Genomic DNA, 13,359 nt, shown 5'->3' with positions numbered 1-13,359 from the left:
AAGGAGGCGTGATTTAACCGCTTCACTGTGATTATCACCGACTGAAGCGTTTTCAAATTGCATTAGAAAGATATAAGGTTATACAAACCGCCCCCGGTGGTTCAGAAGGCTCGCACTAGCCTTGTTAACAAGGGTCTTTACTAGGAATCACTGTATCATGAACTCAGACCCCAAAATGAGTAGCCCAACGTTTGTCTTCCGGTCTTGTTCATCTTGTCGTGCTTGTTACTCCCAGTCGGGTCCAACAACACCTATGATATTTACGAGTAGTGTGTTTACGGTGGTCAGTCCACATCATCAGGTTTCCTAAACCGAGCACCCCCGGCTTACCTCATGCTACTTATCCGAACGTAAAGAGAAAATGATAATGCAGGTGGTCGCAGTGATACTGCTCATTTTCCTCTCTTGGACCTAGAGTGGTTTTCTCCGACGCAGCATCAACGCATCGAACAGCAAGTGTGTTTACACTGATCGAAACAAACTTGCGATCCCTGCTTTGATCGAGAACAACTTGGAGAATATCGGTATCCACAGGTGGTCACTACATCTGCGTTTAACTGTTAAACTCCTATGAAGGGTAATCGTGAAGTTGAGAATCTAGATGTATTAACTGTGCAAAAATACCCACGTCAAGCAAAGTATTCTGTCTGCCTGTGAAAGTCAAAGCAGAACTCAAACTGGGAGCTACTTAGACAGAGTATGAGTATGGACAACTTGAGCTATTTGTCCTTAGGTGCGCAAATATTGCACCAACACGGCGGCGCCAATTCGCAGCGCCCCAGAAGCAAACTCATTCCGGCGAAAAATCGTGATAGTTAGCAAACGCAACTGCATGCAATGTGAGCGACTCAGCTTTCACACCGCCACAGCTAGTGACGACAGTTCGTCTCTGTTCGAGAGACATTCAATGATGACAATAAGTGAAAATAGTCGGTTGATTTTGATGAATGGCTGTGTCTGCTTGTGCGGGACATTGCGCAGAGTAGCAAGCTAATAAATTTTGTGTGTTGTCCCTTCCTTACCCAAAACTGTCATCTTGTCCTAGTGGTGGCGCTTTAGTGCTGCAAAGACCTTGCGGTCTATAATGACTGGAACTCTATTCTCGAAGGTTTGACCATATGAAGAAGTTCAAAGGTAAGGAGCTCGATGGAGAACGATGAGTCCTTTTACCGTGAGAATTGGTCTTACGAGGCGGTGTAAAGTAAATTCGCCTTGTTCTCTGTGAAAGGAGTGTTAAGCCTTTAAAGAGTTTTCCTCAGGTCTCTAGCATGTCCATACTTATGGAAATAGCGATGCTGCCTTCTTCCCAGGAAGGATGGATTAGAAAAGGTCGGCCCTAAAAACCGCACACTCCGATCACCCATTGCATGACCGTGACCGCCGGCGTTCTATTCAATACGGTCGAAGTACTTTCGAAACCAAAGATTCCGGTGCTGTTCAAATGACACCTGTACGCAGCCGCATTGGGAGTGAGACTGTCGGCGCCCCCCTGCCAAGCCTCCTTCGTACAGCCAAGTGGGCCAGACTGTTGCGTTGTTAGTTTCGGGAAGCGTCCCTCAAGAAAACCCTAACAACCGCTGGCTCCCGGTTTAGGCTTTTGAGCCAGAGACTAGAAGTAGGGCCCTCAAACAAAACCCCACATCCTCCCACTACCTTGTGAGGGAGCTCAAGTTTGGGTCCCTATCCATAACCTAGCCTCTGCATCTTGACTTCTCTAGGCTTGGGCAACCTGGCAGTGTCCTAGCCCTCGTGCTTCCTTCGGGTGGCATGGCAGCTAGGTACCGAAACGGTACTTTTTATGAACGATTTTTATGCTGTCTCCCAAACACGCTCACAAGACTTCACCTCAAGCCTATCAGAACCAGCTCAAATGTTCTACGTTTCACTATTCGGGTATATATCGATCCTGACGCTGTGGGTCGTCGTATCTACCGTGTGGGATTTACACTCGACCCCCCAAGGCTGAAAACGTCTTATTGAACTGGGTCACAGTGAACAGTCGTCATTGCACTCTGCTATTGTCTGGCTCAATCAAAATCAATACAGATCGATGCGGTAAACGTTGTTTATCTGTTCTGAGACTGGGAAGGACGAGTTTTATTAAGATGTCATCACTGCTTCGGTCATCAAGGACGGATATAGTAATCCTGATGGGTGATATGAATGCCCAAGTTGGGCGATTCAGTCTGGAAGCGCAATTCAGTAGTGGATTTCGAGTTGATGCTCAGCGTACGGATAATTCGGAGCGACTGCTTCAGTTGCCTGCTGATCACCATCTGTTCCTGGCCACCGCAAACTTCCGACACAAACGCCCAAGTCCAATTACCTGGACTATCCTAAACGCAAGACACTCATGGGCTCAGCTGGACCATATGGCTATTAGTTACCGATAGATAGTCTCAAGAAAAGATTGTCGTTCCTTCTGGGGTATGCAACTTGATCCCGATCATACCTTTGTGTAACTCCGCTTTCCGTCAGCATTACGCTTGCCAAAGCGGAACAGTTCCATTCATAAACCTGGAGAAGTTTCAGTAGCTCAAGCTTATCAAGCTGACCTGGCTAGAAAGCGACTGGAAACGCATAGTCATGCGGGTGACCAAGATTACTTGGGGATAGAACGGAAGCGGGTCAAGCAAGCTATGCTCCCAGGATTGTCTGTTCAAACCATCCGACCTGACTAAATTAACACTGGATATCGTCGAGATCAGCAGGTCATCTTGCTGTCAAAAAGAGCACACCAGCAACTCTCGACTGTGATGGCGCACGAACATCCCCCAAACACCGCATTTTCAGGAAGTTGAAGAACGGTAGAGACCGCTGGTTGATTGCGAAGACTCGAGAGGTGGAGAAGGGCTTCGCTGCAGGCAACTGCCGCAGCTGTCCGCGAAGCAGCATGCGAAAATGACGGAACGCCAATTCACTCACAGAATAGTCGTAATGGGCTGACCACTTTGAATAACAGTTTGGTTGGTCTACTTGAGCACACCTGCTGGGAGACCTCAATGGATCCGGATGCAGCGTCGACACCAATCCCCTGTCAGCACGTGACCTCAGTCCTTTAACTCGAAGGGGCGCCTGGTCCGGATGGTCTGCAACTCGCACCCTCTGAATTAGAGTAGTGATGTCCTGGCGAACAGCCTGACCACCATACATCAGGAGATTTTGAACGAAAACAGATAACCAGCCGAATAGAGCTCGACCGTCATCCCAGTCTTTAAAAAAAGCACAAGATCTTCATCAAAAACTATCGTGGCATCAGCCTGGTATCCGTCGCATCTGAGATTCTCTCAGACATTATTTTGCGCAGGTTGGTCGATTATCGAGGGAGACAGATTCGTGAGATTCAAACTGGATTTTCGCTTGGCCCAGGCGGCATCGAAAATATGTTTACCTTGAGAGTTCTTGAACAGCAGCACTCTTTCATACGTCACAAGTGGTCGTTTTCTTGATGTGAAGGCTACTTCTGACGCTGTCGGTCATGAGAAACTTTGGCAGTGACTGTTGATCAGAGGAGTCCTCTCCAAACTTACATCCCTTTTGGGAGCTTTGTGTGCGGACTCCGGTGGGCGCGTACGAGTATACAGCAAGCATTCGCGTGATTTCACCATATCCAATGGTGTTAGACCAGGCTGCCCTCTCTCACCTTTCCTCTTCTACTTTCTTATTGATACGCTTGAGAGTTCTCTGTCTGCCTCTGAAACCTCTGGAGCGGGAATATTTCCGCGATGTTCGCCCAGATGAATTTTCGAATCGGAAAGGCCAGGTCAGCTTTTTCCAGTCTTCCATACCCATGGCGCCGTCATGACGTCAGTCCCTCAATGATAGATTTTTACACTGCGGCGGTGTGATCCGTACTGCACCATGGAGCAGAGTCGTCGTCTCTACGCCCAGTACACGTATGAAAGTGTCTATGTTCGATCGTCAATGTCTGCGACGCATTTGGTCGGGTCTGGTGGGAACATTGGATTTGTAATGCTAGGTTACGCCAGATGGTCCTACAAAAAAGGAAGTATCGCGCGACTGATGAACTGCTCGCGGTTCTTAGATTTCGCTGGTTGGCGCATGTCAGATCATTGTCTGGCTCCCAGAGCTCTTTTCGCTTAGCCCTGTGCTGGGTGGAAGCAACCGAGAGTTGGACAGTCTGTGACCTGGCATCGAAGAATGAAAGCACTAACCACTTAACTGTGTCGAGTCGGCAACTGCCGCCTTCCTGGATTGGCACCCCCGAGACTCACCTTACCAAAGGCTAGTGCAACTTGCGGAAATGGCCCAATCGCGCAGTCAGTGGCGCTCATGCATCAGAGCTATTGCCTCCATTGCATAGCTGCCCAGTTCCCGAACTAACCAAACATGCTATCGCATCCAAGGTTTGGCTGTATGTCCCACAGTCTCCCACGTGGTCGGATGCTGGAACCAATGTGCCTCTGATACACGGTTTATAGATGATAAAGTGAATCAATTGGATTTTGTTGTCTCTTGGTCCGCAAATGTGCAGCTTCGCTCAACAGCTGAAGGATTCATCGTTCAGACTTATGCCAGACCCTCCTGGCACCCTTATCTCACTACCGTTCCATCGCTTCTTGTCGTACACTCCATCAAGGATCCCGTTCAGACGAGTCCGTTGCAGCATTAATTGCACGAATGGAGTTTTCAGTGGTTGGTTTCCAGACAAACATGTTATAAGAACGGCGTAGTTAGGTATTTAGATGTGTTATGCCACAGATCGAAGTGTTAACTGCCGTGGTGCTATGGTCGATTTCGATGACCAGTCACTGTGATAAGCCGCCGTCAGTTGTCACCCGATAATGATGGTATACACCTTTTCAGACAGCCGGATATTAGTGGCAATGTCATCTGCTTTCCCTCATGAAAGTACGTTTCTGTACACCCATTGGTTCCTATGGAGTTTCGGAAGTATAACAGAGAACACGTGTTATTGAAACTTGTTCGTGGTAAGTTACATTATATGTTGTGCCGTACATTGGTTTCTTACAGCATTCTTGTACAATTGTACAATAGGAATCCTGTCTGTCTAGAGGGAAAAAAAATAAAGGAATTGAGATGATGCGATGATCCCTATATGGGGAAACCCATTGTCCCACCTCATCTGGCTTCGAGCCCAAACTCATCTACTCTATTCGTTTTCTAACCAAGGGTATCAGCTACCGGGATTTCGCAGACTTCAACTTGCTTCTCCGTTCTATCGCGGATGTGGACACGGCTTTGACGTTCCACCATATGGCCGGGGTGCCCATTGACCAGGCGACGCTGCATCATGTTGCGCTGACCGTAGCGAACATCGAGCTTTCACCCCATGTGGTAGATGTGGTGTTCACACTGTTCGATGAAAACAGTAAGTTTGTGTATGCGAGTGAATCCTCGTCATCCTCCTCAAACTTGAGTCTTCAGCCCTCAACTCAGTGCTGCATATGATACTGGTATTTCTTTCTATGGATACGTTAAATATTTTAGTCCAGTTGTGAAGTCCGTCAGTATTTTTCTAGTTTGCCAGTCACCCACACTCACTTATCCCAGGGCGTTTCACTACTCCGTGCTTATCGTTCGGAACAGTAGGTATTTGTTTGTTTAAACAGCTATATTGTATCAGACAGGGTCATCATCATCACCATCGACAGCAACCTAACTGCCCTGGTCAAGGATTAAAAAAAGGAAAGAAGGACGGAGGATTCGTTCAAAAAGCTTGATATCATTTGAAAAGAGCGATCAACAGGGTGTTTAAACTCGAAAAGCGTTGAAGGCAACACCTCTGAGCAGTGTATTGAGGTTTGACATATGATCCTTTGCCAACGTCATCGAACATAAGCTCGGCAATCAACGACAGACACATATATATTCGTAATGCACTACTCATAAGTAAGGCAATTCAGGTGAACGCCACTATTTTCGCGAATAATTTTACCCATTTTCTGTAAAAGCTTCACTGCCAGAAATGTTTAGAATAGTGAGCACAACGTATCTCGTTTACGTTGATCATACCACCCGCTTGCCTGCATCCACCTCACATATTCGATATGCACCCGTAATCCCTCGTGAACTTTTGACCCCTGACGTATGAAGCTAATTTTGGCGAAAGTTGTACACATTCTTTTATCGCTTCCGTTACCACGTGTTGTGCGCACATGTTTGTCGGTAATCCAAATCAATGTGCCCTACCCTCCGGGTTTGCTGTTCCCACATTACTTTTGAGACCATTTAAGGCTTTCTTTGGACTTGCAATAGTTCGTGCAGCAATTTAGACAGGTTTGTATTCCCATGTAGTACTGCCTTTTATTGGTAAATCTCAAGAATTCACAATTCGTAGCTTGTGATTTTGCGCGTCACTCAATCCTACAGCAGAATATGCGCAGACTTCCATAGCACTCTCATTTGTCCAAACGTGCGTAGACTTGTTATTCTGTCTAGAGGAAGTAGCCCCAGTGAAATCAGAGAAAACAGCGAGTGTCAGTTGGTGACATACGTGACGCTACTGAGGCATCGGATGTAATGCGCAGGTGTGATTGGAATTCTGATTGGCGCCGAAGTTAGGTAGCATACTATTGCGGCAGAAATCACATCATGGTGGATGTAAAGCATGCGTGCTTACGCCCAGTTATTTACAGTTTGGTGTTCAATTGGGATGCATGATTGATAGACATGCGGGGAGTGTCTCTTTTGTGGGCTCCAAGCAGCATGAGGTTAGTAGAAGACCGTCAACTGGTGAGAAGTATGGTATAGGATGGAATCTGGTTCGAATATTTTGAACATCAGCACAACTGAATCCTTTGCAGGTCTCACCTGGATACCACCTCAGTTTTTAAATCCATACTTGCGTCAGTGACGTTGCCGACATGGTTCACTCGAAACGGTTTCTTTTTAATGAAAATCACACCCATTCTAGACCGGGTAGTTCATTCCTAACCTCGCGCAGTTGCTTGCTACTATTTGATACCTTAGTACAAATTGCAGTTTCTTTAGGGTGTTCTGGAGTTGTGAATAGTTACCGTGTAGCCTGTTCACGTGTTTGGCTGACTAGTTGGAATCATTTCGAACTAGCAACCTGAATGTAATCCACTGAAATCCCCCTCGATGTGCAATACATGATTCCGAAGAGCTTTGCTCGTTTGGGAGCAATTTTATATGTCTGCCCCGTGCCAACTATGAAATATTTCTGGGGATACTCGACTTTTTGTGTTTGCAACTACTGCCTTCCTGCTGTTGCCAGCACACCTCACTTTCTTCTCGAACTAGTGAAAGTTCCAGAAGCGAGTGCGCAAGTGCTCTTATGAAGAAGGTTAGCTGAGTCCATTGCTTGTCTTTATTGTAGATAGTTCCAGGATACCATGTAACCCCCCACCCCAGATCATTATTGACCCAGTCTTTGTTTCTGAGTATGTCTCACCGGGACACTGTCATTGTGGTTGATACATACAGTTGAGCTGATTTCACTAACCACTGCTCACCGGGGGTAGAAGGAGAAGGTGGTCGTTGGCTTGTTCGGTCATTGTTCGAAACGGACTGACTTGTGAGCGTCGCAATGTTTTTTTTTACTTCCTAGTTCTCATCAGGGCGAACGTGAATGCAGCTATGAGTGTAGTTTAGTTTTATTGCCGTGTACAGTCCACACTGATCTCGAGTTTCCACTGACTGAAGCATCTCGGTTTTGTTTACCAACGTCTTTTGTTCACCACGGGGTTCACTGCCTGTATTTTCATCCCATCGGCCGCGTGGTCGGTGATTCACAGGTTGCTTTGTGAGAGGCCTGTTTTTTGTCTATGCTGCTTATGATATCAGTGACGCACAAAGACAATCCATGCTTCGCTATACGTGGGGACGTGTGGTTTGATTTGGTGATGCATTTCCGAATACATAGTGCTGACTCCGCTTGTCAGCTCTCCGCGTTACAGTGGATGTGGAAAAATGGATGCTAGCGAACGGGGTGTGGTGTAAAAGTGGGGAAGTTGTCTGTAGTTTGGTACGAGAACTGTCCTTTTTCCTCCGATGTCCCCGCCCCCTCCTCCCATCCTTCCCTGCCACACACCGAATCTTAGCGCGCGTGTGTTTACGCAGAGCCGTTCTGCTTTAACCGCCTTCCGTAATTTCGTGATGGCAGTCCCCGCTTAGATGTTTCTACTTGTTAATCTCTATTCAGTATGTGCCCCGTGTTCTCGGCTTCTCCGCACATCGATAGCCTTTCAGAAAGATGTATTTGAGACTGGATTACATTCGCCGCGAATCATCATCACTAGTATCGTTTGTCACCTTACTTCCACGAACATCAGTGTTACTCAACCCTTTCCATACCAATTGGGGAAACCATCCCATCTCTAGTTCTTTTTTACACACTCAGATATTTGAATTCAATTAGTGAAGCCTAGTCTATCACCAAACAACTGAACGTATCTTAACCGCTTGCACTTAATTCGGCTAAATCCTCAACGAAGAACCATTCCAAAAAGTCTTTCTCCTGCATACGTGCAAAATAACTTCTTCCGTCCAAATAATCCACCTCAACCTCCATTTACGTTGAAATTAGCTTACCGTGTGGACACATTTCGTCTCCGAACAGATATCACTGGATATACAGGAATACTAAAAACACTCCAGGTCATTTATTGTGTGAACTGCGGCATGCCCAACTGGTCCGTACCAGTCGAGTACACGTGCGAAAAACGGAACCCCAGACGGCTATTCGTAGTACTACTACGAAATGACTCTAATGCGAGCTCTTGTATGCAGTTCAGCAGACGTTGAATTATTATATTGTGGAGATTTCGTCCTGTAATTGAAGCCAATCTGTGCTGAAAAGCCGAGCAGGCACTGTACAGCTGTTTCATCCTTATTGGGAATCATCACCAGTGCGCAACGACTTCTCAGATAGAAGTTTCACTCATCGGGTGAAACTCTCCACAAAATCCCAAATCTCACACTACCAACGAATTATTATATGTTGGGACGATTGGAACAATCTAGCTCGGATTAGGTTTTCGAAAAGATTTAACACTAAACAGCTAAACAGGCTGATCAATATGTTTAACAGTAGACTTTCTCCCCTGGAAAGCCTCCTACCATGTCTTTTTCCGAATGTCCGGTTTCTTACACCTTCGCAGAATAACCTAATCAGACCTTGTGTATCGTATGGGGTGTATGAAGAAAGGTTACCTTGGTGTCTTTAATATCAGCCTTAGTGGGAAAGCCTTTGCTTATTTGGTCAGGGAATGCTACAAAAGAGGGATCCATTTGGATGTTGATTCAGCCCAACGTTCACTGTTAATCCGTTGAACGAATTGTTGACTGTCAGCGGTTGCGCGGCTAGGTTAAGGCCATCAGCATTGATACTAGCCGTACTCTTTCAACTACTTTTTTGAAATAAGTAGCGTATAAACAATGCATTGGATTGTACCATCTGCGGCGTTGACCTGAGGTCTCTACTAACCAGGGCGTGAATTCAGATTACTATCCCGGATGTCCGCTGGGTTCCATCGTTTGTTCATGATCAGACTTTTTGCATCATTGGCTTTCCACAAGTCTCGCATGCAAACATATTTCGTGCTTTGTTACTCTTGATGTCAAATCACGTATATGCTCATTGGAAACTAATATGTGGGAAGACCCACCAGATATAACCGTAACACTGTGTAGATTCTCACGCCCATTAATTAACACAGGGATTCACAGATGCCAAATTTTCAGCGCGACAGTATCAAGTCAAAGATCCAAAGAGCAACATAAACAGAAATTCTAGCAGTCTGAGTTCCTCGCCAAAAATTGCACTAATACATGGCAAGTTGACATCCTCAGAGCACAGTGGCTTAGCGTACCATATCGTAACTACAGTAGAAATGGGGTACTTATACCCAAGGCCCCTTGGTCAAAGCGTCTCTTGTGCATTTGCATTCCTATTTTTATTCGCGCACACTGTGTTTCTTTCGCTGTGTAAACTTTTGAGCACGGTAATGGTGCTTTCAACCCTATTGGATCACTCTTTCTATCTCCACACAGATGATGGTCAGCTCAGCTATCGTGAATTTGTTGGAGTGATGCGACGTCGTCTTCTTCGTGGACTTGATAAACCCATGGACACTGGGTTTGTGCGATTTGTCTCCGCTCTGTTCAAATGCACAAAAGAACAAATATACTACCATTCAGAATGTGCCCCCTGAATTAGCGCGGATCTCCATGCTTTCCTCCTCCTCCCCCTGCTCGTCCAATTAAGTATCATGCTATAGATCAGCTTTCCTTTTTAACTACTGCTTCGTGTCCCCTAACTTTGCCGGAAATACAGCCACTCGTTCACATATATTTTGTTTTACTTCCACAATTCCGTCTGACTGTCATTATGTTGCCTTCGGTGAATGGGTTCGCCGTTCTTCTTCTGCACCATTGAGACTTTCCTTCGTTCACAGTGTTCTTTCGTTACCGCACCGTTGCGCGCACTTCCCAGTGCTCTGGCGAGAGGTACTCGGGATCCGTCTTTATGAACTGCATTCATGGATCGAAACGATGGGAGCGTTAGGCTACGACGTACTTTACTTTCCGCGTTGCCATCATACGACTCAAACAGACTCGTGGCAGACTTAAGCTACGTAGGCATGTACTTACTGTGACTTACGAATGATGCAGGTTGAAAATCCACGCATCATATGCAGTGTTGGATTTGCTTGTTTAGTTAGTTTGGTTGATGATAACCATACGCCGCTGGTTGCAGGACTGTTCTGGAGCTCAAGTAGGTTTTGACACTCACCGTGCATAAATCAGTGCAATTGAGGAGATGATCGTGGGCTTGTTCTCTGAGCCGAGCAATTTAGTTGTAAACTTTCCATTACCAATCGGGATGGTACCATCAGTACATCATTTTAAAGCGAAGTGTCTGTGCACACTAACTGACGCTGGCATCAGTATTAACGCACTGGTTGTCTTGCCTCGATTGGTCATGTAACGTTGGTAACTTAGTTGCCTGGCTCAGCGGGTAAACTGATGATCACGCAGTGTAATATACAAAATGAAAGCGGATGGCCGTGGGTCTCATCGGTATACTGACTAACATGCCAGTAGACTGGATTTACCACATTTATGCCTTAATGGATGGCTTTCCGCTCTTCAGTCAGTTGGTACTTTCACCGAATGGGCTGGAGGGTAGTTCGTGGTGGCGTCCGCGAAACCTGTAACTGTAACAATAGACTGGCCGGTGCTCTTAAAAGGTCATGCTGTTCACAATACAAACAACCAAGTTTCCCCGGAATACTCGACCATTTGTATGATCAATAAAGATTGCTGCGCTATTTGATGCTGCCAGGCAACCTTAATCTTTGTTGAAGCCTATTCTGAATAGTTGGCCAACATATCATCATCAACTTTTGTTGGTTGCTCAAGCCTGTTTGTAGTAAAGCATCACATAGAAGTGAGTCTTACGTTAGTTCTGTTCACGAGGTCGCCGGTCAGGTCCTATTTGATGTTACTCTATTGTTGTGTGCTACGGTGTATCCTCCTAGCTCTAAAACGATATATATACTATCCGTTATTCTTTGTAGGCCTGATGTCCCCGCGTACCCGACAGGGGCGAGTGAGGCAACTCCAATCCGTGGCCGATGAACCCGGTTCAGCTGCTCCATTAGTACTCGAGGACTACGAAGTGTTTGAAGTGGAGACAGCTGAATTGACTATTGAAGAAGTGGACGACTTCGCCTCATCTCTTTTACTGAGTAACGACCCTCCTGGACCTGCTCCAAGTAGTCCGTCGAGCGAAATTGGCTCAGCCATTGCTCGAAACTCACATACTCTTATCCATTCGCCCCACAGTTTGGCTACCACTTCTGTTGTGCTTGCTGCCCAGCATGCCCAGGCCATGGAGTACAAGTCACTTGCAGTTACTAATGCAAGTCAGCCGACGGATGAGTATTGCAAGACGTCTATCCCTGTAATCCAATGTAGTGGACATCAGCAACAGACACTGTTGGCCGATAAGATTGATCCTAGGCCGAGCGACTGGATGTTAGATTTACCCGTCCACTTACTGACAGTCAGGTCCAGTTTACCGCAGCCTTGGTAGGTGATTCGTTCTCGTTTACTGGTCCTTTCTTCTGATAACTTTGAGTCATGTCTAACTTCCTATTCTTTTCACCATGAACCTCCAGTCCTCCCGTCGCCTGGCCTCAGTGTTTGCTTGCTTTCACCGACGCGCCTGCTTTTGTACGCGCTGTGACTTCTGATCTCCGTCTTTATGCCTCGCACAAACTTGGCGCGGGTTTTTCGGAAGATCTTCAGGTGGCTTCATGTGATTCTACCTGCGACTGGACGAGTTGCCAAGTCGTTTGCTGTGAAGCGGAGGTGGAGATACTGGAATCAGGCCCCCAGTTCCGGTCGTCTGATACTCCCTTATCAGTTGGCTCGCTATCGGACGAAGTCCGTCACTCGGACTGTGCACCAGTGCACACGGAAAAGGTTTGTTGTTTCTTCCGTTACGAGTCACCTTTGTTGACCAACCACAAGACGGAGAACAATTCTCACCGCTTGTGGGCTTGACGTGGTACTCGTTTTTTTAGAGCAATGGTTGACCATTTTTATATTTCAAGATTTTTCGATAACCTACCAACCTTATGGGTTTCCTTCACAAAGTTGTAGTCATTTGGGGAAATCGGCGAGTGTCACTCTGTGTATACATGTGAACAGATTGTATCCGAGGAAGTCCGCGAATAGTGTCAAATCTATGGTTTGGGTATCTCTATGCCTTTACGGTGGCTATTCCCACATCGTTGTAGAAAATATCCTCATCGGTCCATTTGGATATCGCAGTTAATCCTTCAGTGTCTTGGACGGGGTCTACTGCTGATGGCCATTTGATAAACGAAGGGGTTACTGCACACGCCTGTCCACCAACAAACACACCCGTGAACCCGAATCGCCGCCAGACAATACTTCTCCTATCAGGAACCCACGAGATGTTGGTGTAAATCCTGTTTAGGCTGGTCGGAAATCGGCGTTGTCCGAAGCAAACCTTGAGACTGTCTCTTTTTAATCCCTGTGGCCCTTCGATCCTGCTCGGCATTCGAAAACAACGGCAAAACCAGCTATAAGTGTTGCACTGAGCAGGTCTATATATTGTGGCCAATATCTGCATTCAGTCCAACAACATTTCTGTTCTTTTTGGAGATGATTCAAACATGTGCGCAAGAAGCTCATCCAATTCATGTACGTTTCGAGCACCGGTCTGTACGCAGATGTTCGCCGGTTTCTTCGTTGTGACTGATAAAGCTTCAGTGAATTTCACCGAAACGATTACACTCAGGCCTCTCAGAAACACGGTCCCCGGGGCAAGGGCGTGGGATACATTCAATGTTTCACTCGTTTGTTTGACCGAATGCT

At 46.4% G+C, this 13,359-nt stretch overlaps 2 protein-coding genes across 2 annotated transcripts in view; one reads left to right on the top strand and one right to left on the bottom strand.

The window, feature by feature from the left end:
* T265_07952 (hypothetical protein) overlaps positions 1 to 13,359 on the top strand; it is a gene marked incomplete at both ends in the record, with an annotated part of 49,241 nt that overhangs the window by 28,620 nt on the left and 7,262 nt on the right. Inside the window, 4 exons of the mRNA XM_009173623.1 lie at positions 5,155 to 5,353; positions 10,000 to 10,149; positions 11,529 to 12,042; positions 12,132 to 12,438. Coding sequence (XP_009171887.1) covers positions 5,155 to 5,353; positions 10,000 to 10,149; positions 11,529 to 12,042; positions 12,132 to 12,438 — 1,170 coding nt within the window. The remainder of the gene's footprint in view (positions 1 to 5,154; positions 5,354 to 9,999; positions 10,150 to 11,528; positions 12,043 to 12,131; positions 12,439 to 13,359) is intronic.
* On the bottom strand, positions 12,719 to 13,042 carry T265_07951 (hypothetical protein; the record flags this gene model as incomplete). The annotated part of the gene is made up of 1 exon (XM_009173622.1): positions 12,719 to 13,042. The coding sequence occupies one exon, from the start codon at positions 13,040 to 13,042 to the stop codon at positions 12,719 to 12,721; it is 324 nt and encodes a 107-aa protein (XP_009171886.1).

The sequence above is a fragment of the Opisthorchis viverrini genome (genome assembly GCF_000715545.1).
Source record: "Opisthorchis viverrini unplaced genomic scaffold opera_v5_196, whole genome shotgun sequence".
NCBI classification, from domain to species: Eukaryota; Metazoa; Platyhelminthes; class Trematoda; order Opisthorchiida; family Opisthorchiidae; genus Opisthorchis; species Opisthorchis viverrini.
The sequence above is the reverse complement of the archived record's forward strand: the minus strand, read 5'-3'. Positions and strand labels throughout refer to the sequence as shown.